The sequence below is a fragment of the Moschus berezovskii genome, chromosome 5, assembly GCF_049115385.1.
Source record: "Moschus berezovskii isolate FMDL1 chromosome 5, NW_MosBer_1.0, whole genome shotgun sequence".
NCBI lineage: Eukaryota > Metazoa > Chordata > Mammalia > Artiodactyla > Moschidae > Moschus > Moschus berezovskii.
In genome coordinates, this window is record NC_142464.1 from 29394085 (window position 1) to 29422078 (window position 27994).

At 45.4% G+C, this 27994-nt stretch overlaps 2 protein-coding genes across 4 annotated transcripts in view; one reads left to right on the forward strand and one right to left on the reverse strand.

Annotated features, from left to right (window-relative positions):
- The first annotated feature begins 91 nt into the window (after positions 1-91).
- LOC129562104 (uncharacterized) lies at positions 92-27939 on the forward strand. 2 transcript variants are annotated; one of them, XM_088836195.1, is made up of 8 exons: positions 92-168; positions 1541-1624; positions 5109-5169; positions 5426-5493; positions 6013-9828; positions 11031-11531; positions 18824-19402; positions 27321-27939. In XM_088836195.1, exons 3-5 carry the CDS (start codon positions 5156-5158, stop codon positions 6492-6494), a joined length of 564 nt encoding a protein of 187 aa, XP_088692321.1. In that variant the 5' UTR covers positions 92-168; positions 1541-1624; positions 5109-5155; the 3' UTR covers positions 6495-9828; positions 11031-11531; positions 18824-19402; positions 27321-27939. The 2 variants fall into 2 exon arrangements, with proteins under 2 accessions (XP_088692321.1, XP_088692322.1); XM_088836196.1 differs by lacking the exons at positions 92-168; positions 1541-1624 and having other exon boundaries at positions 4186-5169; positions 6013-6301; positions 7812-9828.
- The window catches only part of NFKB1 (nuclear factor kappa B subunit 1), a 126140-nt gene continuing 101369 nt past the window's right edge, over positions 3224-27994 (reverse strand). For both annotated transcript variants that reach the window (XM_055435091.2, XM_055435092.2), the window contains exons 14-24: positions 25975-26160; positions 24329-24470; positions 19123-19237; positions 12950-13151; positions 12164-12333; positions 11746-11848; positions 9677-9801; positions 8135-8201; positions 7633-7805; positions 6740-6911; positions 3224-4190 (exon numbers count right to left, since the gene is read on the reverse strand). In XM_055435091.2, the coding sequence (XP_055291066.2) occupies positions 4033-4190; positions 6740-6911; positions 7633-7805; positions 8135-8201; positions 9677-9801; positions 11746-11848; positions 12164-12333; positions 12950-13151; positions 19123-19237; positions 24329-24470; positions 25975-26160 (1613 nt within the window). In that variant the 3' untranslated portion in view covers positions 3224-4032. The remainder of the gene's footprint in view (positions 4191-6739; positions 6912-7632; positions 7806-8134; positions 8202-9676; positions 9802-11745; positions 11849-12163; positions 12334-12949; positions 13152-19122; positions 19238-24328; positions 24471-25974; positions 26161-27994) is intronic.

A 27994-nucleotide genomic window follows, 5' to 3' on the forward strand; every position in this document is an offset into this window, starting at 1 on the left:
TCATTTTGCATGTTGGTTGGGGTACAACATTATGATTCTATTGTTTTTATATATTTTTTAAAGTATTTTTTCCTTTCTTTTTTAAATATAGAACTTCAAAGGACTTCAGACTCAGACACGGCTAAAGAATAACCTGTGGAATCAGATATACCTGGATTTGAATTTGGGGTGAGTAGTTACTATTCAGATTACCTGTTTCTTCATTGTAAAATTGGGGTTAAATATGAACTCATAGGGATGTCTTGAGAATTATGACCAGAATTTGTTACAGCAAAGGGGCTGACATGTCACAGATGCTCAAATCTGCCTGTCTCCTTTGCCTCTTTATTCCAGCTAAGATGCAGAGGGTGGGTTTGTGGGGGCTGTGCTCCATGGCGGTGCCAAGAATAGCTTCACCAAATCCAACTACCACAGGGACTTGGGCGGGTGAACGGGCAGCAGCCTGGCTTCCTGCTGCCAAAAGAAAAAACTGCAGATCCTGAAAAAATCTGGGTTGTGCTTGCAGAGTGTAGAAGGCTCAGAAGATGACGAAGCCTCTAAGGAAGCTATTTTTGAATGGCTTCCTGCTGAGAGACGGGCTTTTGGGAAGGTTTATTTCAGGCCCATTGTAGCTCCCCACCTGTCTCCTGCATTCCTTCTGCTGTTTACCCCCATCTGCCGGGCCAGAATGAAAGACGCTCCTTCCTCAGAGGCACAGACGGCACTGGTGGCCTTTTGTCCGAGCGCACACACTCAGGACACCACTGTGATTTGGGAGGAGAGAAAGGAGCAGAGAGAAATAGGGCTTCTTGTTAAAGAAGGGAAATGCTATCTTCACTTCCAGCATGTGCTTCTTCGTTGTTCCTCCTGGAGTCAGCTTCTCTTTAACGTGACCTCCTGGTATGGGAATTGCTGGGACAGTAACAAGCACCTCACACCTAAGGCTTAAAACATCAGCTTGTTGCTTGGTTTACTCGTAAATCTGCCGCTGGGGCTGGACTCTTCCAGGACAGCATCACCTGAGGCAGCGTGAAGGCTCCATAGGTGTGACTCTGGCTGCTGCTGCTGCTGTTGCTCAGTCATTTAAGTCAACAAAGTTGGACTCTTTGTGACCCCATGGACTGCAGCCTGCCAGGCTTCCCTGTCCTTTGCTCAAACTCTTGTCCACTTGAGTCGGTGATGCCATCCAACCATCTCATCCTCTGTCACCCCCTTCTCCTCCTGCCCTCAATCTTCCCAGCGTCAGGGTCTTTTCCAGTGAGTCGTCTGCTCTTCGCATGAGGTGGCCCAAGTATTGGAGCTTCAGCATCAGTCCTTCCAGTGAATATTCAGGGTTGACTGATGGCCCCTCTCAAAGCTTCACTCCTGCACGTCTGCCAGTTCTGTTGGTTGAACACCCGCTGGTGGTTTCTCCACATGGCCACTTGGCTCCCTCAGAGCATGTATGCTAACTGGCTTCCAACAGGCCGAGACCTGACCTGAGGGACAGGGCAGAAGTTGTATTGCATTTTCTTACCTAACCTCAGGACTCACTTACCGTCACTTCTGCTCTCGTCCACAGGCCTGGCTAGATGGGCAGGGAAGCAACGTTGGCCTCACCCCTCAGAACATAGGCCTCGCCTCTCAGGAATGTCATCATGATACGGTAAAACTGGTGACGCTGTCATGGCCACCAGGAAGAGAAGTGTTTGTCACAGGGGCATGGAACTGCGGGAGGAATGGAGGCATATGGTTGGTGTTGGAGAGTTAAGGAGACTCAGAGCTATTTTTATTTTAGAAATATAACTTTCAAAAACTGGAATATAGGCATACCTCATTTGATTGCACTTTTCTTTATTGTGCTTTGCTTATATTTCATTTTTTTTTTTAAACAAACTGAAGGTTTGTGGCAGCTCTGTGTTGAGCAAGTCTATCAAGCGTCATTTTTACAACAGTATTTGTTCACTTCATGTCTCTGTCACAATTTGGTAATTCTTGAAATATTGTGAACGTTTGCATTATTATTATATTTGGTATGGTAATCTGTGATCAGTGATCTTCAACGTTACTATTGTAATTGTTTTGAAGTGTCACAAACCACGTCCTTACAAGTCGGTGGTGGTGGTGCTGGTTAGTTGCTCAGTCGTGTCTGACTCTGTGATCCCATGCACTATAGCCAATGGGAAGAATACTGGAGTGGGTTGCCATTCCCTTCTTCAGGGGATCTTCCCCACCCAGGGATCGAACCTGGGTCTCCTGCTTTGCATGAGAGCCATACAAGTTGGTAAACTTTGATAAATGGTGTGTGTGCACTGCCTGTTCTGCCGAACGGCCATTCCCTGTCTCTCTCCCTCTTCTAGGGCCTCTCTCTTCCCTGGGACACAGCAGTATTGAAACCAGGCCAATTAAGAACCCTTTAGTGGCCTGGAGGTGTTTAAGTTACGCCTCTCCCTTTAAATCAAAAGCTAGAAATGATCAAACTTAGGAAGGCACATCAAAAGCCAAGGTAGACTGAAAGCTAGGCCTTTCGCACCAGCTAGCCAAATTGTGAATGCAAAGGGAAGGGTCTTGAAGGAAATGAAAAGTGCTACTCCAGCGAACACCCAAATGATAAGAGAGTGAAAAGAACTTTATTAAGGATGTGGAGAAAGTTGTAGTGGTCTGGATAGACAAGCAAACCAGCCACAACATTCCCTTAAGCCAGAGTCTGTTCCAGAGCGAGGCCCGAACTCTCTTCAATCCTATAAAGACGAGAGAGGTGAGGCAAGCTGCAGAAGAGAAGTCTGAAGCCAGCAGAGGTTGGTTCACGAGGTTGAAGAAAAGAAGCCTCTCCATGGCATCAAAGTGCAAGGTGAGACAGCAAGGGCTACAGAAGCTGCAGCAGGTTGTCCAGCAGATCTGAGATCCAGAAGATCTAAGGTAATTCATGCTGGAAGGCTTCCTGTCGCTGAGCCTCTGTTGTGCTAATGTCTCAGTACTTCATCACAAGAGGCATGGGGAACTCACAGAGGCCTGAAGAACAGTGCATGAGGTGGAGGAAGACGCGGTGATATGGCCTACATAAAACGAGCCTAGCAAGGATCTGACAAACCTAAAGCTTTCATCTCCGGTTGAAACACTTTTGATAATTTTTGTTGTTGTTCATTTCTGGATCAAAAACTTGATTCTAGAGTGAGCTGTGAATCTGAGAACCAGGCTATGGAGTGATCCTGTGATTATAAAGAATAATCTTAGAAAAGTATGTATAGAGATCAAACAAGATGAGGTGATTAATTTGCTTTTCCTTTTATTATAAAAGTAAAATAAAAAATAGCATTTATAAATCCAACATTTTTTCCTTTAAAAGTATTTGATCTAAAAAACATATTTACAATAGCAAAATGCAGAAAAGGGAGGAAATACCATTTTCAGCATTAATTGTAATCATGTTTAAATATTGACATGTACATGTTCCTTTATCAAATCACAGAGAGAACCACATTAGAAAAAGCAGTGAGCTTTTTTTTTTCCTTTTCCTTGCCACCTGGCTTGCAGGATCTTATCAATAGTTCCCCAAGAAGGGATGGAACCCGTGTCCCCTGCAGTGGAAGTGCCGGGTCCTAACCACTGGGCCTCCAGGGAAGTCCCAGTGAGTCTTTTAAAAATCATACCAAGTCAGTCTCATTTTAAAACATCCCTTTCCACAATCCTTGATCTGAGTGCACACCTGTGCTGTGGACAGCCAGAAGGAAGGCCAGGTGGGGGTGTGACAACTTGTAATGAGAGTGGGCAAGCAGCAGAGGGACAGCAGCAACGACAACAGAAAGCAGCTGGTAAAGCTCGACAAGCTACCGCACTCCCAGCGGGGCATCAGCCCAGCCACGGGCCGTGACTGTGGATACTATCTGTCAACTGAGCTAAAATTCCTTTCAGAACCAAAGAAGAAATCCACGTTTAAAAGGCCTGGAACTACAGCCAGAGTGATCCAGGCCGGCCTGTGTTCCTCGGAGCACCCTTGAATGTGCCTCCCTCCTCCGGGCGACACGGTGGAGTTTCCGAGCTTTGGTTTCCTCGGTATTGGAGACTGCCAGCGGGCTAAATTTTGCCTTCTAGAGGTCCTTCCTGCCCGTAGTCGTGGGGGACTTTGTTAAGAGTTAGCAAGGAGGTGCCGCTGGTCAGAGACTCGGTGAAGCTGAGTTTGCGGAAGGAGGTCTCTACACCGCTGTCACAGATGCTGTCGTCCCGGAGATCGTCTGCGGAGAGAAAGCACGGGTCACAGGGCTGCACCCCGACATGGCCAGGCCGGGCTGCAGGGTGCCTCCACCCCAGCGGGGCTCCCTGTGAGTCAGGCGGGCTCGTGGACTGCATCTGCTGTCGGCCTCCGCTCATCCCCAGAGCCGACACAGTGGGGTGGGGGCAGAAAACACCGAGCAATACGGAGGCGGTGAAAACGTCAGAGTTAGCCAAGTGTTTTCACCTCTCTTACAGTCTAGCCTTGTGTTTGTCGGAATCCTTTCTGAATTCTCTTGACTCAAAGTGTACTTTTTTCTTAGAAATTAGGCGTATTTTTCCACCCACTATCTATTGTATAGCAGAGGAAATTGCTGAATGTAAGCAAAATAAATTGGTGACAGAAGTAGGAACAAATGAGCTCTCTGGGCTACACATGCTATTCAACACCATATACTGCCTCAAGAACATTTTGGTAGCCAAAAAAAAAAAAAAAGTGAAAATGCGTTTCTACGAGGCAGTTAGGTCTGATTTTCCTTTGAGAAGTGTCTCTAGGGAGCTGAAGAGTGTGAATGATTTCCCGTAGGGAGAGAGTGACCAAGGAAAACAGAAGTGTACCGTACCCCGGTCAGAGAGCTCTTCCTTGTATGTTAAATTCCAAGGCTGAAACAGTAAGACCTTCATGGCAGTGACATGGCTATGATTACTGATGGATTTATTCAACTGCTCAGTTGTTATGGGTTTCTGTTATGTGCTAGGAACTGTGAGGTATTTTTAAAATAACTATAAAATGAGGGCTTGATGCTTTTTGAAATACAAGTATTTACCTACTTCTCAGTGTGGAAGGAGCATCAGGTCATGAGACAGGGGATGAAGGTGGTTTTCTGGGGGTACCCTGTTCTCTTCTAAAGTGTGTCTAACACCTGTCCTCACTCCCCTAGGAAGGCCACCCCAACGAGGAGACACTGGTGTTGAAAGTGATGGCAAGATGGAGCCCGCCAAGTAAGGAGCTGTGCAGGGAAGGGGAAGAGAAGGCTCACAGGCCCTGGGCCTGGATCAGTGCAGCGAGCTGGGGGAGTGTAAGGAACACAGGGCAGGGGGCGGGAGGGGGCGTGTGAACACCATGTAGGAAAGAGAGAGCAGACAAGCCCCTGCCGCCACCGCCTGCAGCAGTGCTGGGCAGGCAGGCTGCACAAACAGGAGGGCATACTACCAGAGCAACGTCATTTTTACAGAGAATCACGCTCCCTGTGTGTAGAGAATGGACTGAAGGTGGTGACAGACTGGAAACTGGGAGAGCATCTGGGAGCTGCCACAGGAATGGAGGTGGGAAATGGGGGCAGGGGTCGAGGGTGGTGGTCACAGAGAGGCGGCGGCTGGCGGGAATGCCGGGAGGTGCGGGGACCAGGGAGTGTTCACGGCATCGTGACCTCCTGGAGCACTGCCTTGCTCACGAGCGCCGTGGCAGTGCTGAGTCTGGGCATGAGGGGGTCCGAGGCCTGCGCCGTGAGGAGGGGGCTCTGGGGCTGAGACAAGGTGGGGGTGGGTGTGGCGTGGAGAAGCCCAGGGAGAGGTGGCCTGAAGCAGGGGCGGTGGGCACCTGTGGTGCCTGTGCCCCGCTGGCAGCTAAGGAGGGTGGTGAGCAGACCTGAGCGGTCCTTGCGGTGAGAGGAGTCCTGGTGCAGGGGCAGGCGGAGCTGACCACAGAGGGTCAAGGAAGGACGTCGTGAGGTGTGAAGGAGATCTACAGACTTCTAGGAAGCTTGGCTCAATCAGAGGAATTGGGCTTCAGCTAAAGGGGGCGGGGGATCAAGGGAATGTTTGTTTTCTGTTTGTTTTGAAAAGATGAGGGGAACCGCACCTGCTTGCCAGGGGGTCCAGTTGGGAGGGAGAGAAAGCTGACCCGTGAGCGAGGTGAGAACCAGAGGAGCGTCTGGACAGGTGAGAGGTGGGCTGGGGGTTTGCTGGTGCAAAACCAGAGCTCCAGCTGTTTCCGTGTTCTCAGTGCAATGAGGCGCGGACGCTGGGCGAGTGAGGAGCAGGAAGGGGTGCCGGCAGTTTGGAAGGAGAAGCCGAGATGGAGGTTTGGGGAGATGGAGGACTCTTGTGCTTCTGTGTTTAGGCGGGGTGCCAGGTCAGTGTCGTGGAGGTTGGCGGGGAGAGGCAGCTCAGGGAGCAGGAATGAGGGGACCGCTGCAGGGAGGCGGCCGAGCAGCCGATGGGAACATCAGGGTGCCAGCCCACGGTCTGGGGAGCTTAGTCCTGGTCCCACAGACCTTGGTCTGCTCGCCCCTCTCGTGAGTGTAAGAAGTGAGAGAGGGGGCTGACCTTCACCCCCCGTATCGTGTTGTTTTTGGCATCTGTTGCGGACCTCAGTGACTCATGTGTCAAGGTGACTGTGCTGGGGACAGCCCCTCCCTGAGCAGTAGCGGCGGGAGCAGGGGATGACAGCACCTGGGGTCCGAGAGGGAGACGGACGCAGGGACCACGTGTTCAGGAGTGATGGCGGGGAGGACAGGCCACACCCGCGGAGACTGCAGGCATGTCTCAACTGCTTTTTGTCTTTCGTTACCTATTTGTGGCCTTGTGCAGGCGGGGGCGAATGGCAGCGAGTGGGCGTGGGAGGTGGTCTTGGCCGGGCTGGTGTCTGTGGTGCAGAAGGCTGCCTGGATCACGTCAATGGCCTCGGTGTAGCCCATCTGTCTTAGGGCCTCCACCAGCTCCTTTATGGTGCCCCCGGAGACCTGAGAAATGAAGGAAGAGTGTACTTCTGTGTTCCAGCCTGTGCAGGAAATAAGCAGGCAGGCTGTAAACTCGACACCACACCCCATCCCCCTGCCAGGCTGCCTCCTCCACTGGGACGGCCAAGGGGCATGGAAGGTCTGGTGGAGAGCTTCTTAAAAAAAAGCAGGGAGCCTCAACATCGTCTTTGAATCAAGTTTCCTGTTGCAGCTCAGAGATCACTCAGGAAATCACAGACAAGCACTTCATAGTGAGCAGAGAGACTGCCAAGGCAGTAAAGCTCTAGAGTCTCCCTGAGGCTCTGAAGACCACTGAGAGATGAGCAATGATGGAATTTTCAATAGAAAGTAACTTCACCCCGTGGATTTTCTGCATTTATTTTAGAAATTAAAAGCATCACCAGGTAACGGCTCTGCTAGGAGTGACCTCACAGAGAGCTGCTTCCAGGATGTGCTCACATGAGACCACTCTCCAACTAGCATTTCTGCAGCACACCTCAAAGTATCTGAATACAACCAAGGAGGGTTTCCTCCTGGCCTGCGTCACCCTCCCAGCACATGGGGAGTGACTAAGATTTTGTTGCTCAGAGTTAAGGGAGAGGGGAAGGGACTGTGCTCTGGCCAGTAATGTCAACACAATCAGATAAACACAGCCAAGGAGGTCGCAAAGAGTTGGACATGACTTAGCGACTGAGCGAAATGACAGTGTAAGGTGACACGTTACCTCGTAGTTGTCCATGAGGGTTTTGGAAGGAGCGGGACTCAGCCGGAAGGCGTTGTTCAGGATCCCCAGACCTAATTTCTGTGCCAGAGTAGCCCAGTTTTTGTCTGGATCAGGAATTTCTAGCAACTTGTAGAGCTGCAGCTTTGCATCTTCAGTCAGCTGTTTCATGTCTCCTAAAGGAGATAAAGAAGAAACATGACCATCCTAACTGATCAGAAACTCTCTGGAGGGACCAGTCACTGCCACCCAGCTCCCCCTCCCACCCTGGGGAAGCAGCTGCGCTCTTGCACAGGAGAGTCAGCAGCCACACCCAGGTGAGTAAGAATAGCCCACGCTGTGGCAGATCACAGCTGGACCTCCTCCGTGGCAGGACCCCCCGATTCTGAGAGAAGCCCCCGCCTTTCACAGCACAGTCTGGGTAACACCAGCTCTCCCTCAGCCCCTTTCAGGGTCAGGATGGAGGTGACACTGGCTCAGGGCACCTGGTTCTCCCACAGCTCACCTTGTGCCAGCAAATCATCAGACGTAAACTCTGGCTCATAGGGTTTCCCATTTAATATGTCAAATACCTGTTGGGAAGAAAAATGCGGGGATGTTACAGGGACCACCAGGGAAATCTGCTGCTTTGTGGTAAGGAACTCAGCCCATCTTCCTCAGTAGGGGCTTGTACCCCACTAAGGTGGAGTGGGAAGAGGAGTCGGTACCTTGGCCTGCAGACGTGTCTGCACTCTGGGGCTCTGGGCCCAGGAGGCTATGCCCCACAAGCGCTGTCTGAGCCACATAGGAAGACCCCACCCAGCCTCACAGAGAGCCAGGCCACAGCCCTTCTGAGAGACAAAAGTGGTCCAGGCCACCCAGGCAGTCACGTGCTGGTCAGAGTTGATGGTAAACGACCCTTCCCTGAGAGTTAGGGCAAGGACTGAACCCACGACACACTATAAAGCTGTGCTCCCTGGCTGCCCCTCTTCCCTGGTAAAAAGGCTCATGAGAATGAGTTTTTTAAGCTTGCTCAGACTGAGGTGTACAAACGCTCACAAGGCTTGAGGATAGCCTCTTGGTAACATCTGCCAACTGAGGGGCCAAAAGAGTCTTAGGATAAAAGAAAAGAAAACCAATAACTGATAGGAACCTACTGTATAGCACAGGGAAATCTACTCAATAGTTTATAATGACCCGTGTGAGAAAAGAATCTAAAAAAGAGTGGACATATGTATAACAGATTCAGTTTGCTGAAACTAACACAACACTGTGTATCAACTATACCCCCAATAAAAGTTAACATGTAAAGGAAAAAGAAACCTCCATAGTCATGGAGGCTTTTCTGCAGTCACTTGGTTGCTGACTGACCTGGGTGAGGACTACACGGGGTCACCGAGTGGCTTATCTTTGTGTTCTGTGGTGAGGCTTCTGGGAAAATCAGGCGCTCAGCGTAGAGTGCCCTGTGGTCTCTCTGCCAGGGTTACTCAGCTCAAGCCACACGAGCCCTAAGGAGGTGGTTTTTGCCAGGGAGCAGCGCCTGCCCCTCAGGAGTTTAGTCAGTTGAGCTGGAGATGTGTGCTGCCTCCTCCTGTGGCTCCCCTCCCCGGGCCCAAGGACCTGGTAACCGCTTTCCCCTTCAGATCTTGGGTCAGCAGAGTTCTGAGGAAGGCTTAAGTCTGTTCTGTTTATACTGAAGAAAATCTTCAGGAGAATCCCCATTCCTTCTCATGTTCAGCAGTTACTTACCGAAGTTCAGGCAAACCATGGCATGTATCCTGGCTTCAGACACTCAGATAGGAAGGATTCTGGTGTGAGTCCAGAATGGGCAACACGCTCTGTGAATTCTGAGCTTCTATCATTTAACTCTGATCTGATTAGGCATATGCTTTTATGTTCAGAGCTCTGCTGACCTAGATCTTCAACGGATAGGCTTTTCAAGATAAATACAGCTCGTGACAAGCAGCCTGTCTTTAAAAATACCAGGTGCGGGCTCTGGGGAGTAAAGACTGAGGAAGACCACTTGCCGCCTCAGAGGCAGCCAGCACACTGGCGGAGCGGGGCCCACCTGCCAGCTGGTGGCCATGTCCAGAGGAGTGGTTCCCGGTACGACCCCTTCATCCTCTCCATTTTCATCCCAGGAGTCATCCAGGTTGTACAGAGGCTCGAAGTTCTCCACCAGGGGATCTGCTCCTGCGAAGCCAAGTCACACAGCATTAGGTAAAACCCACGTCTTCTCGGCGCCTAACTGCCCGCAGGGGTCAGAGTCTATAAACATATAAAACACATTTCCACTGATATATCCAGAAACCTGCTTTTAAATTCTAATATATCTTGACTGTAAAGGTGACCAAGGATAGCTTTGTATAGCCAAGGACACTTTTGAAAACAAAGACTTGGACTGACGCTCACATTTGACTTTATAGGGTAGTTGTCAGTGAGCGATGCACTTTTAACCTGAGGACTAATGATGGCAGTTTACAGGGACTCCCCGGTGGCTCAGGAGACGCAGGTTCAATCCCTGGGTCAGGAAGATTCCCCTGGAGAAGGAAGTGGCAACCCACTCCAGTTTTCTTGCCTGGGAAATCCCATGGACAGAGGAGCCTGGTGGGCTACATTCCATGAGGTCACAAAGAGTCGGACGTGACCTAAAGACTAAACAACAACAAGGGTGCACCCTTAGGATTAAGGTCCTGTATGTTCAACTTGACTCCTGGCACCTCGTGTTTCTCAGTGTCTTCACCTGCTTGCTCAAAAGAGCAAAGCTGCTTTCTGTCTAGTGCCAACCTGTTCTGTTTTATTCCTGGGTTATGGCTGCTGCTGCTGCTAAGTCGCTTCAGTCATGTCCGACTCTGTGTGACCCCATAGACGGCAGCCCACCAGGATCCCCCATCCCTGGGATTCTCCAGGCAAGAACACTGGAGGGGGTTGCCATGGCACTGATCCTTAAATGCAGAACACCAAGAAAACCTTCTGGTAGGATGTGTAGTTATTGAAAGGTTATAACTTCTAGTCTGAAGGCATTTCATAATCATAACCAGTGACTCCCCAAACTAATCATAAACACTGCAATCACCATCTCTTGTTCATGGGAATGTTCAACTTGACAAAGGAGAAAAGAGAAGGCTACTGCTTATTTGGAATATGATGTCAGAAAAATGTGGCGCCAAAGAAAAGGTTCTTATATTTTCCTGGTCTCAGTTTTTTGTTTTTTGTTTTTTTTAAAGAAGATATTTAATCTGCTATTTTCTTGAATTTGTGAGGCATTTATTTTCTAAAAACAATTTAATAACCTTATAAGTAAATCAAGTATGCCAGGACAGGCTTGAGATACCAATTACATTAAACGTGTTTGAGGTTCTAAATGTATAAGGCAGTGGAGATTCAAGGATGAGCAGGAATAATTTTCCTATATTTCACAGGATGAAAGGGTTGAATTGGAATAATACTCTACATCCTTGAGCAAAGCAGGGGAGAGAAACAGAGAAGAGTCTGGAAGTTCAAGGTGATAAGGTGTGACTCAAGCTCTGCCCCTTACTGGGTCCCAGGAACTGGGATGTAAAAGTCTCACCAGTCTGTTTCCCTGGCTATAAAATGGGAATAGTAATGGGATTTGTCTCAAAGGGTTACTGCAGATTAAGTAAGATTAAATGAGACAATGTGAAGTACCAAGAAGCTAGCAATTTTTAGCGTTTGGTACATGACAGTACTCAACACATGGCCCATGTGTTTGTTCCTTTCATTTTGGCTTCTCAGAGACCTTTCTTACAAAAGGAAGTCTTTAAATTCTTTATTATACCAATAAACTTTTCCTTCTGAGGACCTGTGATATGACCTAAGGCTGATACTGCTCCGAATTCTACAGGGAATTCAGTTCAACCTTAAGATATCCTGTCATGGGACTTGAACCAAATCCAAAACAGGTGAGTATAAACTAACAACCATCAGCATGGCACCCAGGATCACTAATGCAAACAGAGCCTTCATGGCTGCTAAGTGGGATTTGCAGCAAACTTTTATTTATTTATGCCTTTCTGCAGCATGTCTGTAGGTTAAGGAGGTGGCCTGGCTGCTCTAGTGAGTCTGGGTTTGCCTTCCTGCTGACATTTTCTATGGCTGACCACCAGGTTGCCTTACCTGCTGCTTTGAGAAGAGCCGCCAGCCTGGTGGACCCTCTCCCGGCAGCTATGTGCAGGGGTGTAGTTCCATCGTAAGTGGTGCTGTCCACGTGGGCATCACCCTAAAATCCGCCCACACAGAAAAGGGTTAGTTCAAGGTCTTCTTGCCCTTTTGTCCCCACCTTCCGTCTGCATGGCTCTCCAGGTCATGTTACCAGCCCAGGTGTATTCTAGGCAGGCTCTGCCAGTGCAGAGATCCTCAGAGATGGGCAGGGGAATATTGGAGGGCCTGAGCTGCTATTCTGAAGCCTCAGTAGATATTACACAGGTAGGGCCGACAATAGGGAGATGAGCTGTTAGCGAAGTTGTTCTTTGAAAAGATTTTCCCAAATACCCTTTGGGAACTGAATAAGAAGGCAGGTAAGAACATCCCTCACCTCCAGGAGCAGGCAGCCAGCCAAGGAGATGTTGTCGTGCTCCACGGCCAGGTGTAGTGCCGTGCGTCCCGACTTTCGCTCCTGGGCGTTGACGTCGGCCCCCGCGGCCATCAGCAGCAGCAGACACGGCAAGCTGTTGCTCATCATGGCTGCATGGATGGCATTCAGACCTATGGCCCAAGCACAGGGATGGTCACGGGGAGGGAAGGCTGTTGGGGGTCAGCATGTCCCTACTCCAGACTTTACAGGTGCTATAAGTCAGCTGTCCTGCATGTAAACCCAGACTCCTTTTGTGTTCTCAGGAGACAATGAGAGCACATAAACATTCTCTGAATAAAGGATGCTTTCTACATATCGAGGGGCTTCCCTGGTGGCTCAGATGGTAAAGAATCTGCCTGCAAAGCAGGAGACCCAGGTTCAATCCCTGGGTCAGGAGAAAGGAATGATAACCCACTCCAGTATCTTGCCCAGAGAATCTGTAGCCTGGCGGGCTACAGTCCATGGGATCACAGATAGTCAGACATGACTGAGCAGCTAATACTTTTTCTACATATCAAGAATGGTGTTTGCTCAGGCCTCTGCTTTTCCCTCCTACTGACTATTCCAGATCATCATTAAAGGAATTAGCGGCAGTCAGCAATGGAAATTTCCATAAGAGATGATGAATTCCAAGTAGTTAAGGAAAGCACTTTGGGGTGCAGATCAAATATACACATTTTATCTGGTAGCTACTTATTGTTTAGAAAGCAGACAGAGGTTACACCACGATGTGTGATTGTCTCTTACCTTCCCCGTTGGGGTGGTCAATAAGTTGAGCTGCCTTTTTGTGCTTGAGTAAAATACCAAGAATTTTATCATGTCCTTCTTTGGCAGCGAGGTGCAAAACAGAGTTACCCAAGCGGTCCAGGAGGCTCAGGTCAGCACCAGCCCTCAGCAAGTCCTCCACCACAGCTTCCTGTCTGGTGATCACTGCCAAGTGCAGGGGTGTCTAGGGAGTGGAGGAGAGGCAGGAGATGACACTGGTCAGTGGCACAGACACTTGCAATCCACTGGCTTAGCTGTGACTGCAATAGGTGAAATCATATTGAGGCGCCATTTATCATTCCCAGATTAAGTTCTCACCTGTGCAAATGAGTTATTCTCCAGTCCATATCATATGCTAATGATATATATATACTGGACTGACAGTTATCAAAACTACTTTTTACATTTACTATTTTATTTTTTACAATTCTTAATAGCTTTGTTTCTGGCTATAGTCAATTGACTTTTGACAGTTAACTCCTATTAGTAAATTTAATTTTCTTGAATTTCTAGTAGGAGTTTTTAACTTCAGCTTAGAAATCATATGTTAACAAACCAAATCAACTTATGGTTTTACTGAAAAAGTTTAAACAAACTACCCAGCAGAAACCAATTGACAAAGGAACTGTCATTCTATAATGACATGCAAAAAAATTTGCTAAATTAAAAAAGTATTGTTCCATGGACAAGCTCCATGAGACCAATCAACAGAATTCTGCCACCACACTTTATAAAAGGGTTCTCAAAAGCATAATAGAACAAGCGCGCCACCTCACAAAGGCGGCTTAAATGGACAAACAAGCCAGGTTGCTGACACGTAATAGGTGCATCAGTTGTCCATTTGATTATCCTGCCCACAAAGCGGCACCTCAGTGAATGCAAATGAGATGTTCTGAAAACTGCATTTTCGAGATGAGTAAGACAGGCACATTCAAGAAAGCATCTTTCAAAGAACTGAGGTCACTGCCAGAACAGCACTATATTTTTATACAGATCAGTCTATTTCACAGCAGCCTGTGAAATCCAGTCTCTCTAATGACAATTTGCCTAGACTGTGCTTCTCGGTCAGCAGGTACTGGCTGTAGCAGCGACAGCAGGCAGACCACCAGCATCCTTGTGGGGCTCACCAGGAGACAGTGGGATGACAGATACTGTGCTGTGTCGTTACAGGGATGATTCAATATAACAAAACAGGGTTTCCCCTCCCAAATTTCTACTCTTTTTTTCTACCCCCCCCTTTTTTTTCATCCTTTAGAACTATAGCCTGGCTTGAAATAAATCGTGTCCTTGAAACTTTAGATATTACTGCCATGAGCCTTCCTCTCAAAATAAAAAATAAAAACTGTGTTTAGTAATCAGATATGTCATTTGGGGAGATGGGGAAAGAAAAGAGAACGAGATTGGGAAAAAGACCTGAAATTACATTATACCATTCAGAGATTTACCATTATCTGTAATTTTAGTATAATTTTCATATCATACAAAATCTCTTACCATTAGTAAAAAAAAAAAATTATTAAGTTTTTTTATTTCTCTCTATAGTCCCATGGCATGTTTTCTATGATATTTTAGGCTTTAGATCTTAAACCCCAGGATTATATCTTAAGTAATTATACAATGTAGGAATCTAGGAACTTTTAATACCATGCTTGCTGGCATGTGGACTTAGGCAGACATTTTGCAGAGCCAAGTAAACAAATGCCCCAGCAACCCAATTCCTGCATGTATATCTGAGGGACGCAAATCCACAAGGGCACGTGAGTGAGACTCTTCACTGAAAACTATCTGTGGAGGTAGGAAGTGAGAAGCTGGCTAAGTGTCAACTGTTGGGAAATAAGTACATAATAGATCGAAGATGTACACAATAGGATCCTCTTCGGGGGTAGAAACAATGAACTAGTTGTATACACAGGTGCATGGATAAATTCCACAATGAAGGCAGAGATATGGTGACATGTAGCACAAAGCCACCTACAACTTAAAAATACATGCACGAAGAACTGTATGAACACACACACGAGTGCGTGTGAAACTGGCAAAACCCAAATGAGAGCTGAGGATAATATCACTTTCCTGGCTTAACTCTAGTCCAATAACTGGACTAGAGTTATACAAGATGTTATCATTGGGGAAAGGGTACATGCAACCTCCCAGTACATTTTTTTGCAACCACCTATGAATCTATAATTAAAAATTTAAGAAAGTTTTAAGTGAAGCAGAAGCAGTATGTATAATATACCATGGATTTCATGTAAGAATATACTTTCCTAACACCATACACAAAAATGAACTTAAATGTAAGGTCAGAAACTATAAAACTCTTAGAGGAAAACATAGGCCAAACACTCTTTGACATAAATCACAGCAAGATCCTCTTTGACCCACCTCCCAGAATACTGGAAATAAACAAGTGGGACCTAATTAAACTTAAAAACTTTTGCACAGCAAAGGAAACTATAAGATGAAACGACAACCCTCAGAATGGGAGAAACTAATTGCAAATTAAACTGATAAAGGATTAATCTTCAAAATATACAAGCAGCTTATACAGCTCAATACCAGAAAAACCACCCAATCAAAAAATGGGCAAAAGACCTAAACAGACATTTCTCCAAAGACGACAGACAGATGGCCAACACGCACATGAAAAGATGCTCAACATCACTCATTATTAGACAAATGAAAATCAAAACTACAATGAGGTACTGCCTCACACTGGTCAGAATGGCCATCATCAAGAAATCTACAAACAATAAATGCTGGAGAGGGTGTGGAGAAAAGGGAACCCTGCACTGTTGGGGGGAATGTAATTGATACAGCCACCGTGGAGACACATGTACTCCAATGTTCACTGAAGCACTATTTACAATATCTAGGACACGGAAACAGCCTAGATGTTCAGCAACAGAGGAATGGATAAAGAAGTTGTGGTATATATATACAATGGGCTATTACTCAGCCATAAAAACGAACACATTTGAGTCAGTTCTAGTGAGATGGATGAACCTAGAGCCTGTTGTACAGAGTGAAGTCAGAAAGAGAAAAACAAATATTGTATATTAATGCATACATATGCAATCCAGAACAATGGTAATGATGAACCTATTTGCAGGGCAGGAATAGAGACCCAAACAGAGAACAGACTTGTGGACACAGCAGGGGAAGGAGAGGGTGGGACGAACAGTAGCACTGAAATATATATACTACCATATGTAAAAGAGGAGAAGGCAATGGCAGCCCACTCCAGTACTCTTGCCTGGAAAATCCCATGGATGGAGGAGCCTGGTAGGCTGTAGTCCATGGGGTCGCAAAGAGTCGGACATGACTGAGCGACTTCACTTTCACTTTTCACTTTCATGCACTGGAGAAGGAAATGGCAGCCCACTCCAGTGTTCTTGCCTGGAGAATCCCAGAGACGGCGGAGCCTGGTGGGCTACCATCTATGGGGTCGCACAGAGTCGGACACGACTGAAGTGACTTAGCATATGTAAAAGAAATGGCTGTTGAAAAGCTGCAGTATAACAGGGAGCTCCACCTGGTACTCTGTGACAATGCAGAAGGGTGGGAGGGAGGTTCAAGAGGGAGGGGACACATGTATACTTAAAGATGCTTCACGCTGTTGTTATGTGTTGCTGTGAAACCAACACAACATTGTAAAGCAATTATCCTCCAATTAAAAATAACTTAAAAAGTATATTAAAATATGTCTACTTTAACGTGTATATGTTAAGTTAGCAAATACCTAGGGAAATACTTGTAATCATTATATTTGGGAGTAGGGCTGAGAACTGGTATGCAGATAGGGAGGGTAACTTTGATTCTAATGCATATCCTTACGTACTATTTTAAAATCTGCAAACATATATATGATAATTAAAAAATACATGCACAAACCCCCCACTCATGTTTTATAGGAACATATGCAAATAAAATTGATATCAAACAGAGTGGTTGTTTTATGTTGCAGGGAGAGGAATGGGAGAAGAGAAAATAGTTTAAAAGGAATAGATTTCAGAAATATTTTCAGAAAAATCTTAACCCTATGTACTTACATTATTTTGAGTGTGGCTTTCTCTAGAGGGTGGGTGGAAGAGAGATTTGATCATGACAGATGGCCACAGAAATGTACTAAGATTAGTGAAAGGTATTTTGGGAGCATGTTTCAGACAATTGCCAAATAATCCAAATTACTTAGGGAACTGTATAATTTCCCATTAAGAATAGTTAACAGAGAACCTTTACAACAGAAAAATGAAAGTTTAAATATTAGTGGGTTTCTAGTTCTCAAATAAAAGTCACCATTGGGTGTGTGTTTGATACCTTAAAGGCCAGCCAGGGGATCCCGAATCCTTGCCCATCAATGAAAACGATGGTAAAGGGGTGTGAGAAGTGGACCTGCATGCCCCCAAGACTCCCCACATCAGAAGGCATGGAGGCGTCAAAGGGGGTGGTTTCAGAGTTTTGTCCCCAGCAGAGTGGAGAGTCTCAGTAGGTGTACCCGAATGATATAGTGAGGAGTTTGGCACATAATAAATCACAACTACTAAGCCTGTGGTGCAGTGTCCTTTGCAGGTCCTATTTATAAACAGAAAAACAATTCCTTGAATCTGACATACAGGCACTGAACTTAAGCACTCTTTGAAAGGGGGACTGAAAAGTGCAAGGTCCCATTTCCAGTTTTATCTGTACACTTATGATGGTGAAAGGAACAGTCGGTCCTAAAGCCTGAGAGACTCAAGCTTTGTGGGCCAAGTGACTTTCCAAATACCAGCAACACCCAAACTGGTATGAAAATGTGAAGAAGCTATCCTTTAAATACATACCTAAAATTAGACCTCATCCTAGTTATGAGTCAGTGAAGAATTCCCCAACTTCATTTTCCCTTTGATCTTAAGCATGATAGCCAAAGATGTGGCCTAATGCCTTAATATCCAATGGGAAACTGTTACTTTCCCTTATCAGGAGACACAGACCAACTCGATCTATCTATTCACAGATAAAAATCTACTGGGAGCTAAACGTAAACATTTCAGTGCTATTGCTTTTATAAAATGACTCACATCACTGCTTTAAAAATTGAGAACTGGGACAAGCACCTTTACTGTGTAAATAACTGTACATGGTGGGTGTCTGTATTTTTAGAGGGAGGGATAGGCTTGAGTCAGGCATCTGGGCATACCGTGGAGGCCAGGGAGGACTGGAAAGTCATTTTGAGTCTTGAAGAGAAGGAGAAAACGGAAAAGCTGAGAAGGGCACAAAACCAGGAGGCTGTAGAGAAGACTGGTGGGGCTGGGAAAGGCAGCAGGAAGGAAGAATACCAGGGGAAGAAGGAGGGAGCAGACCCTACTCACCTCCTCCCACTGTGGTCCCTTGGCCTGGGAGGCTGGCCGGGGTCTACCGGCTCCCTGCACCAGCATCCCAGCTTTGTTTGATTCTGACACCCTGAATCTCCTTTCCTCACCCGAAACCTGCGTGTACCCACCAGGCAGCCTCACGGAGTCTCCAGTCAGCTCTGCTCTCTGAGATACTTGACGACCTGTGTAACAGAGTTCCTAAGCCTGCTTTTAAGTCTACCTAATTTCTGTGTGAACCTGATTTGGGCAAATCTCTTTAGTGTTCCCTGTTTTCTTCACCTTGAACATTATTATTATTTGTATTTTGAATTTTCTGTTTTTTGAAGGACACTTTTTCCTTCTCAAGCAACCTTTTTAGTTTTCGGTATTCTTGACTCATCACCCTTCATTTGATAACCATTTAATCTAGATGCTGTCAACATGTTCAGCACACTTCAACACTCTTGTAAATCACTGGCTTTTCAAACTGAAAAGTCTTTTCAATTCTGTTTTTTCTCGACAGGTGTGATGTATTTATCCTGCAGTAGACTGACTGCTTTGAGCAAGTTTCTGAAGCTTCAAGTTTGCAGTCTCTCAGCAGGATGCTGAATTTCATTGTGGGGTAACTGCTATTACGCCCATAGATCAAAGGATCCTCATTCATAAAAGAACATTCCTATGTAATGGGCTTTTTTGATATTACCTACAGAGACATGTTGTTTTACTTTTGCTACTGTTAACATTATATGCTACTATTAATACACAAGCACACGTATACACCATGGATTTTTCTTCAGTCGTCTCCTTGATATTTCTGCTTACCTGGTAGAGATCATTTCTCATGTTGATAATTTCATCAGAAATCAAGCCAGATGTGACTTCCAGCAGATCTCTCACAAGCTGCTTATGAAGGTGAATGATTGCCAAGTGTAAGACACTGGAATAAAAATATAGTGGCAATAATCAGCTAAAGTGTTAATGGAAAAAAAAAACAAAACAGGTTCCCACGATAGGATTAGATTTGTAAACTGAACTTGGCTGTCATACCCAGTTTCCTTTGGCGTGCAAGTGTCTGGAATCTATGAAACATCCTGAGTCCAAGGTGAGTGTGCTCTACGGCCTGCTCCCTCACAGAGCCTGCCTGGCCTCTGGGGGCTCAGTTCAGACTCCTTGACGTGTCAAGGAGCCTGGACTTTGAGGCAGAGAAGTCTCCAAGTTCAAATCCTAGCTCTACCTCTGCGCTATGGTTTCAGGGCATTTTCTCCTCTAACTGTTCCCTGACTTACTCGGACACACAGATGATATGAGTTAAATGCCTGAACTAGGATTTGTTCAGAAAAAGGGAGTTATCTCACCTAGCCCTGCCACCTCTTCCAAAATACAAGGTGGTGGCTTTTTAAGAACTTCCTAGATCCCAGGAGGGGAGAGTGGCGTTAGGCTCTTAAGTACAGGAAGAAGACGTGATGCAGACCTCTGGAGCAGCAGTGTGGCTGAGCGTCTCCCCTGCACTCTCCCCTCTGCCGGGAACGGTTCTGCTCCTCCTGTCGGCCTCAGCAGTGCCTCTTTACCCCTCATGCTGCAGTCCATAACCTACGTCCTTGCAGAAGACTTTCTCAGTCTCCAAGGCAGAGCAAGCTGTCCCCTACTCAAGTTTCCTGCTTGGTTGAGCAACTACAGTTTTCTGTACATCCTCTCTCTCTGCCTTCTGAGCCTCTCAGAGGCTGGTTCTCTCTGGGTCAGCCTTATAGCCCTGGCACACAATTTAGACAGTAAAATAAGGATGACCGAACAAACTGAGGGCTTACAGTAATGAGGCTGAAAATATTGGCCGGTGCCAAGCATCACTCCTAGGAACAAAATTTTTTTAATTGTTAAAAAATGTATTCAGTTCACTTCAGTCGCTCAGTCGTGTCCGACTCTCCGTGATCCCATGAATCACAGCACACCAGGCCTCCCTGTCCATCACCAACTCCCGGAGTTCACTCAAACTCATGTCCATCGAGTCGGTGATGCCATCCAGCCATCTCATCCTCTGTCGTCCCCTTCTCCTCCCGCCCTCAACCTTTCCCAGCATCAGAGTCTTTTCCAGTGAGTCAACTCGTCGCATGAGGTGGCCAAAGTATTGGAGTTTCAGCTTTAGCATCAGTCCTTCCAATGAACACCCAGGATTGATCTCCTTTAGAATGGACTGGTTGGATCTCCTTGCAGTCCAAGGGACTCTCAAGAGTCTTCTCCAACACCACAATTCAAAAGCATCAGTTCTTCAGACAGCAAAATGGCTGTCTGAGGAGGCCTTACAAATAGCTGGGAAAAGAAGAGAAACGAAAAGCAAAGGAGAAAAGGAAAGATATAAGCATCTGAACGCAGAGTTCCAAAGAATAGCAGAGATAAGAAAGCCTTCCTCAGTGATCAATGCAAAGAAATAGAGGAAAACAACAGAATAGGAAAAACAAGAGATCTCTTCAAGAAAATTAGAGATTCCAAGGGAACATTTCATGCAAAGATGGGCTCGATAAAGGACAGAAATGGTATGGACCTAACAGAAGCAGAAGATATTAAGAAGAGGTGGCAAGAATACACCTAAGAACTGTACCAAAAAGATCTTCACAACCAAGATAGTCACGATAACGTGATCACTGACCTAGAGCCAGACATCTTGGAATGTGAAGTCAAGCGGGCCTGAGAAAGCCTCACTACGAACAAAGCTAGTGGAGGTGATGGAATTCCAATTGAGCTATTTCAAATCTTGAAAGATGATTCTGTGAAAGTGCTGCACTCAATATGCCAGCAAATTTGGAAAACTCAGCAGTGGCCACAGGACTGGAAAAGGTCAGTCTTCATTCCAATCCCAAAGAAAGAATGCTAAAGAATGCTCAAACTACCGCACAACTGCACTCATCTCACACGCTAGTAAAGTCATGCTCAAAATTCTCCAAGCCAGGCTTCAGCAATATGTGAACCGTGAACTCCCAGATGTTCAAGCAGGTCTTAGAAAAGGCAGAGGAACCAGAGATCAAACTGCCAATATCCACTGGATCATGGAAAAAGCAAGAGAGTTCCAGAAAAACATCTATTTCTGCTTCATTGACTATGCCAAAGCCTTTGATTGTGTGGATCACAATAAACTGGAAAATTCTGAAAAAATGTATTATTAAAATTAATTGGAAATGACACAACAAGAACAATAAAAAATGGCTACTATTTGTTTAGAGCTTCTAACACCAGACTACACTAAGCATTTGACATACATTATCATATTAATCATAGTCTTACAAGGTAGGTAATATCCTTATTTTTGGTGATGAAACTGAGACTTATGGGTATAAGAGAACTCAATTCAGGTCATATATTAAGTCCATGACTGTCTTGCTCCAAAGCCATCCCTTAATTCCTTAAGGTCTCCTGCTTCAGGGGCACATGTGCACTGCTCTGTGGAGTGCTGGTGAACATCCAACAGGATGAGCCCTCCGTGGTGTGGACAGATCACGATGCGGAGCACACCCAGAGGATCCCATGCTGGAGTACACACGGGATCTGAGCATCGGCTGCACTTTCTCTAAACGCAGCAGGTGGCATTTCACTCAGGCCACTTTCTTGACAATAGCAAGTGTGGATTACGTGGGATTAACACTGACATAGGAGAGCCTGAAAAACTAAACTGTGGCGTCATTATTTGAGAGAGATTTTTAAATGAATTATCTCAGGGTTTCAGTACTGTCTTTTGAAGCCTAGGACGGAAAGGAGACGGATGAAAAGGTCCTGAAGTCTGATGCAGACGTGATGTACGTATACCAAGAAAAAGGTCGCCTAAAAACTGCCTAAAAATTTCCATGTGCAGCTCAGCATTTCATAGCAGAAGTACATTCCCCCTCCCCCATAAATTTTCACACCCTCATGGGAATTTCCCCAGTACCAGAAGTTTTTATTATTTTTTTTCATTGTATTTTCTGTGATGACTAATGGCCACAGGATTCAGATTAATAGCCGAATACAATAAGCTCAGTGAAAACAAGGGACCTGAGCTGTGAAGGCTCAAAACTATTCCTGTCTGCATTCTTATGAGGACCCTTCCTTGGTCTCCCGAGTCTCACCTCTATGGCTTCCAGCTGCAGGGAGTCCAGAGAGAGGGCGTGCTTGCATGAGAGTATTTGGGGACCTGGGAGGGAACTCTGAGGATTCACTTTCTGCCTGGGCAGAGAAGGCTCTCCATATATTTCCCAGCCTCTCCATATATTTCCAGGTCCACACATACGTTCATACCTTCACCTCAATGCTCCCACTTGAATCTGTGTGCCTGTATCCCTTTCCACAGTCCTCCCTTCAGATACCCGCGGTCCCTTTCTAACTTAACATGTGCTCACCTTTCTTAGGCTCATCAGCTGGTCCCTAAGAGTGTCATCTGAAATACTGCTGTCCCGTCCTGGTTAACTGCTTTCTCTTGTGGTTATATGCTACTGAATGCTAACTGGATTATTTAACCCTGTAAAACACGTTCTGCTGTTGATGACATTACACAAAGACGGCTGTGCTGGTTCCTCCCAAACTGTATAACAAGGCCAGTGGTTACACCACATCCTTGGTTACACTGCAAGGAATGAGAACAAAGGTCTCTCTTTGAAACCCCGAGGTTGGCACTTTCCTAAAGCATTTGGTTCAGTGTTTAAACTAGGTTTAAGACACAGCACCCAACAGCTCTTCCAAAGAGAAGGATTTCTCACTGTTGATGCTATTTTGGGGAAGGTTTTGAGCAAATCACTTGACTTGGACTTGAGAGCTGCTGTCGCTTGCTATTTTTATACGCTTTTGAAATTATTTTAGAAGTCTCAGTGAAAGGATGAAGAGAACTGTTTTAGAAAGAAGCCAGGTGTCCCTGCACATATAAGCCCTGTAACACCAGAAGTGGGAAGCATGGTGGTGGAATGGTAGACTCCCACACCACGTGGGTGAGAGCAGTCAGAAGAGTCTGGTCCAGTCACAGACCGGTGACCATTAACATAGGCATTAGAGAAGGAACTGTTAACCGGGAGAGAATGACAGTGGCCTCTTAATCCTTTTGTCATTGTTGCTCTTGTGCTGTCTCTACTGGGCTTTTCCTTGAGATTACTATATTAAAAAGCAGAGACATTACTTTGCCAACAAAGGTCCGTCTAGTCAAGGCGATGGTTTTTCCTGTGGTCATGTATGGATGTGAGAGTTGGACTGTGAAGAAAGCTGATCGCCGAAGAATTGATGCTTTTGAACTGTGGTGTTGGAGAAGACTCTTGAGAGTCCCTTGGACTGCAAGGAGATCCAACCAGTCCATTCTAAAGGAGATCAGTCCTGGGTGTTCACTGGAAGGACTGATGCTAAAGCTGAAACTGCAATACTTTGGCCACCTCATGCGACGAGTTGACTCACTGGAAAAGACTCTGATGCTGGGAAAGGTTGGGGGCGGGAGAAGGGGACGACAGAGAATGAGATGGCTGGATGGCATCACCAACTCTGTGCACATGAGTTTGAGTGAACTCCGGGAGTTGGTGATGGACAGGGAGGCCTGGCATGCTGTGATTCATGGGGTCGCGGAGAGTCGGACACGACTGAGAGACTGAACTGAACTGTTACCACAGGTATGCAGCTGGGATAATAAACACTTTAGACGTTTGGTAAGACCAAACTTTATTACATTATTCCAATAAACAAAGTAAATATTATTATTCCAATAAACAAAATGTTTATTAGATATTATTCTAAATCTTATTCCAACAAATGAAGCAGGGCTTTTCAAAAAGTACCATTCCCCACACACATCTTAGTTTTCTAACCCAGAGTGTTGTACTCTTAGATGAGTAACCAGCTATTTTAGAACTCAACAGGTGGGAACCACAGGACAGAGAAGCAGATCACACCACTCAGCCTTACTGGTGCATTCTTTTTCTTGAGGGAATGCTTCAGTTGCAGAATCCAGTGACTTCTATCAATTTGTCTCATCCACAATTCTTTTCTCTCTTTGCCCCTTTAAAGCACCTTGTTTACAAAAGTCCTGACTTACCTGTCCCCATTCTCATCCTGAACGGTAGTGAGATGGCGCTGGACGGCCAGCAGCATCTTCACGTCTCCTGTCACTGCGTAGTCAAAGAGGGCGTTGGCGTGCTGCTTGGCCAGCTGCATAGCCTTCTCCAGGAAGAGGTTATCTGCAAGGCAACGATCACAGTCACAGTTGAGTTTCCTGTACTTGCTCTACAGGAATGGCATGCTTGAGGCCAACACCGTCAGCATCAGCATTCTGAGACCCTGAGACACATTGATTTAGTGGAATATGCTCCTTTCAGGGGTTTCCCCAGTAGTGCGAGTGGTAGAATCCACCTGCCAACCCAGGAGACACAAGTTCGATCCCTTGGCCGGGAAGATTCCCTGGAAGTGGAAATGGCTATCCACTCCAGTACTTTTTCCTGGAGAATCCCATGGGCATAGGAGCCTGGCAGGCTACAGTCCATAGGGTCGCAAAGAGTCAGATGCGACTGAGCGAGCACGTGCACACACACCTTTCAGTGCTTTTGGATTGTGTTCACTGCAAAAAGCACAAGTGGATGTTGGCTCACTGACAAAAATAGAGGTTGATCTCAAAAAACCTGTCTACAGTTTTTTTTGGGGAAAAGAAATTCAGAAATGTCTGTTATTATAAGGGGAATAATCAATCTCTACATAATGCTCACTGGATTTTGCCACAACTGTAAATAATCAATCTCTTGGGGAAATAATCCTTCACTGGAATCTTAAACAACTCTCTTGTTGGGCAGAAGTGTCAAAAATCAGTCTCTGCCACAGACAGACAGACTCTATGAGCCACTGGTGTTTGTGTGTTAGGTCTTTATTTTTATCATCCGTGACTTTGTTTTATTAATTTTTATTGGGGTATAGTTGCTTTACAGCCATTGGTGTTCTTGTAAACTTTGCTTCCTGAAGGTCAGTGGGAGGAAACTTGTGGCTTGCAGGCCAAATCCTGTGTGTGTGGCCTGTTTTTTATGGCCCCCTAGCTGAGCATGGTGTGTACATTTATTTAAAAAAAAAAAAAGAACATGCAGCAGAAACCCTATGTAGCCCCCAATTCTACTTATTTACTATCTTTCTCTTACAGCAAAAGTCTTCCAAGCATAATCTGGGATGACCTAGACTCGTGACACATACCCTAATGGGTACTGGTTCCAAATATGCACTGTCCCTCCTAATCCTAATTCTCCAAAGAAGGCAATGGCATAAAGGGAAAAGTTATTATTTTCAGGCAAAGTTCCACCTCAGTGTGACAAGTCAAGCTACAGTCTCAGAGAAGGGAGACTGTCAAAATTATGCAAACTGCCCTCTATTGTCTGTGGTGGAAATGATTTAGATGATCTTTCCTGATACCCTAAAACTGCATGACATGACTGGAGAAGCATATGTAAATGTCTGCACTTTATTGTCAGAGATAACACTGGGCAAATGGAAACCCCAGTGTGAATAAAATGACCCAGCACAGGCTTTTTGAGAGGCACACAGGGCTCCGAAGAGCACACGGAACCAGATGTGGATGTGTCATCTTTAGCCTTCAGGTCAACAGAAGATAAACCTGTCTTCTGGAAACAGGTTCTCCACCCAGACCTGACTCAGCCCTCCCTGGCCAGTGCCACGCAGCCCTCTGTCCTGCACAAGCTCGCTCACCCTGGAAGCTGCAGTTCTCTTCTTTCACTCCTATCGAGCACGTCAGGGTAGCTTCAGTGCCTCCCTTGCAGGATACTCCATCTTGTTCTGTGGTTTCTGTTACTTGCTCGGAGAGATTTACAACCTCTCTGTCATCGCTCTTGCCACAACTTTCAGGGTCATTTTTAGATGGGGTGTCTATGGTTCCTAAGATAAAAGCCAAAAAAAAAAAAAAAATCAGCCTTTTCTCAGTAAAATCTATTCAGTTATAATTCACTGCTTCAGCAAAGGTCAGCTAAAGGTAGAGGCAGGTTTACTGCAAAGGGAAAAGAAAAACAGTTAATTTAAAATTCCTTTTAAAATGATCTGCTTTCCAGGATATGTTAACACCTACAATTTCACTAACTGTTGATGTTATTTTCTATTGAAATTGTGGGACCTAGGGAGCTATTTGTTCTTTTTATTTTCAGTCTTATTTTCCTGAAGAAAGAAACTTTGTATAGCCTTCAGTGCAAAGACTTCAGAGCCATTCTTTGTATTATACTTGGTTGCCTCTTGGCTGTATAACTTCTGAGTGCAAATCATTGAACTCTTTAACACAGTATTACAGAGAATAAATCATAATGGGTAAAAATTGTTTAAAAAATGGTCATAAGTAACCCAGTTTGAAGCTATTTTAAGGTCACTTCCAGAAAACTTTTTTTTAAATTGAGGTGTAATTGACATACAACATTGTAATAATTTTATGTATATAATGACTCAATATTTGTATATGTTGCAAAATGATCATTACAGTAAGTCTAGTTTAATATCTATCAGCATAGAGAGTTATAAATTCTTTTCTTGTGATGAGAACTTTAAGAGCTTAAAAAACATATTTTTACATTTCTAAAAACATACATCTTATCCTGTTTATTTGGAAAGGAGGAAAATGAAGTAAAGCTCTTCTAGGAATTACAAGGAAGTGCCATTTTTTAAATTCTTGAAAGCAGAGCGGCTATTTTCCCCATCCAGTGCTCAAGCAAATTGTGAAGATGTGGTCTAAATTCACATTCTTCATGTGGGAGGTATCCTGTGCAGTTTCTGATCATCCTCATGCAGGTCCTACTACACTATCTGACAGCTACTATGAGAACACTGAGGTTTTACAGGCAGACCTGGTTCAAATTCTGGTTCTGCCACTAACAAATATGTACCTTCCGTGAGTGAATGGTCATCTGAACCTTGATGTGCTCTCTCTATAAAATGGAGAAACTAATATTTTCTTTACAGTGGAATCAAGAAAATGATTAAAACATGTAAAAGCATCTGACATGTTCAACAGGTGTTGAACACACGAGAAGACCTTTTTGTATTCTTTTTTCAAGGTACACTGGAATTGTACATCGAAGAATTGATGCCTTTGATCTGTGATGCTAGAGAAGACTCCTGAGATTCCCTTGGACTGCATCTGAATACTTGTTGGAAGGACGGATGCTGAAGTTGAAACTCCAGTATTTTGATCATCTGATGCAAACAGCCGACTCATTGGAAAAGGCCCTGATGCCGGGAAAGATTGAGGGCAGAAGGAGAGGGTGTCAGAGGATGAGATGGCTGGATGGCATCACCAATGCAATGGACATAAACTTGGGCTAATTTTGGGAGATGGTGAGGGACAGGGAGGCCTGGTGAGCTGCAGTTCATGGGGTTGCAAAGAGTCTGACATAACTGGGCAAATGAACAGCAACAACACTGGAATGGACATGTAATATGAAGCATGATCACATGAACAGCTGCTAATTAGAGGGTACATTTGATGAGAAAAGACCATCCCTATAAAATTCTAAATGTCTTCAATAGTGTAGCATTTGATAAAAAAAAAAAAGAGAATAGGTAAGTTTGGTGACTTTATATTTGAGTAGTTAAGTCTCTTTATGCTCCTTTCTAATGTTCTTTTCTTTCCCCTGTTCATGCCACGTACAAGGTAAATATATAAATATAAATAGAGCATCAGGAATAGAATTTCTACTCTCCACAGGAAAATAATAGCTTTGGGGAAAGA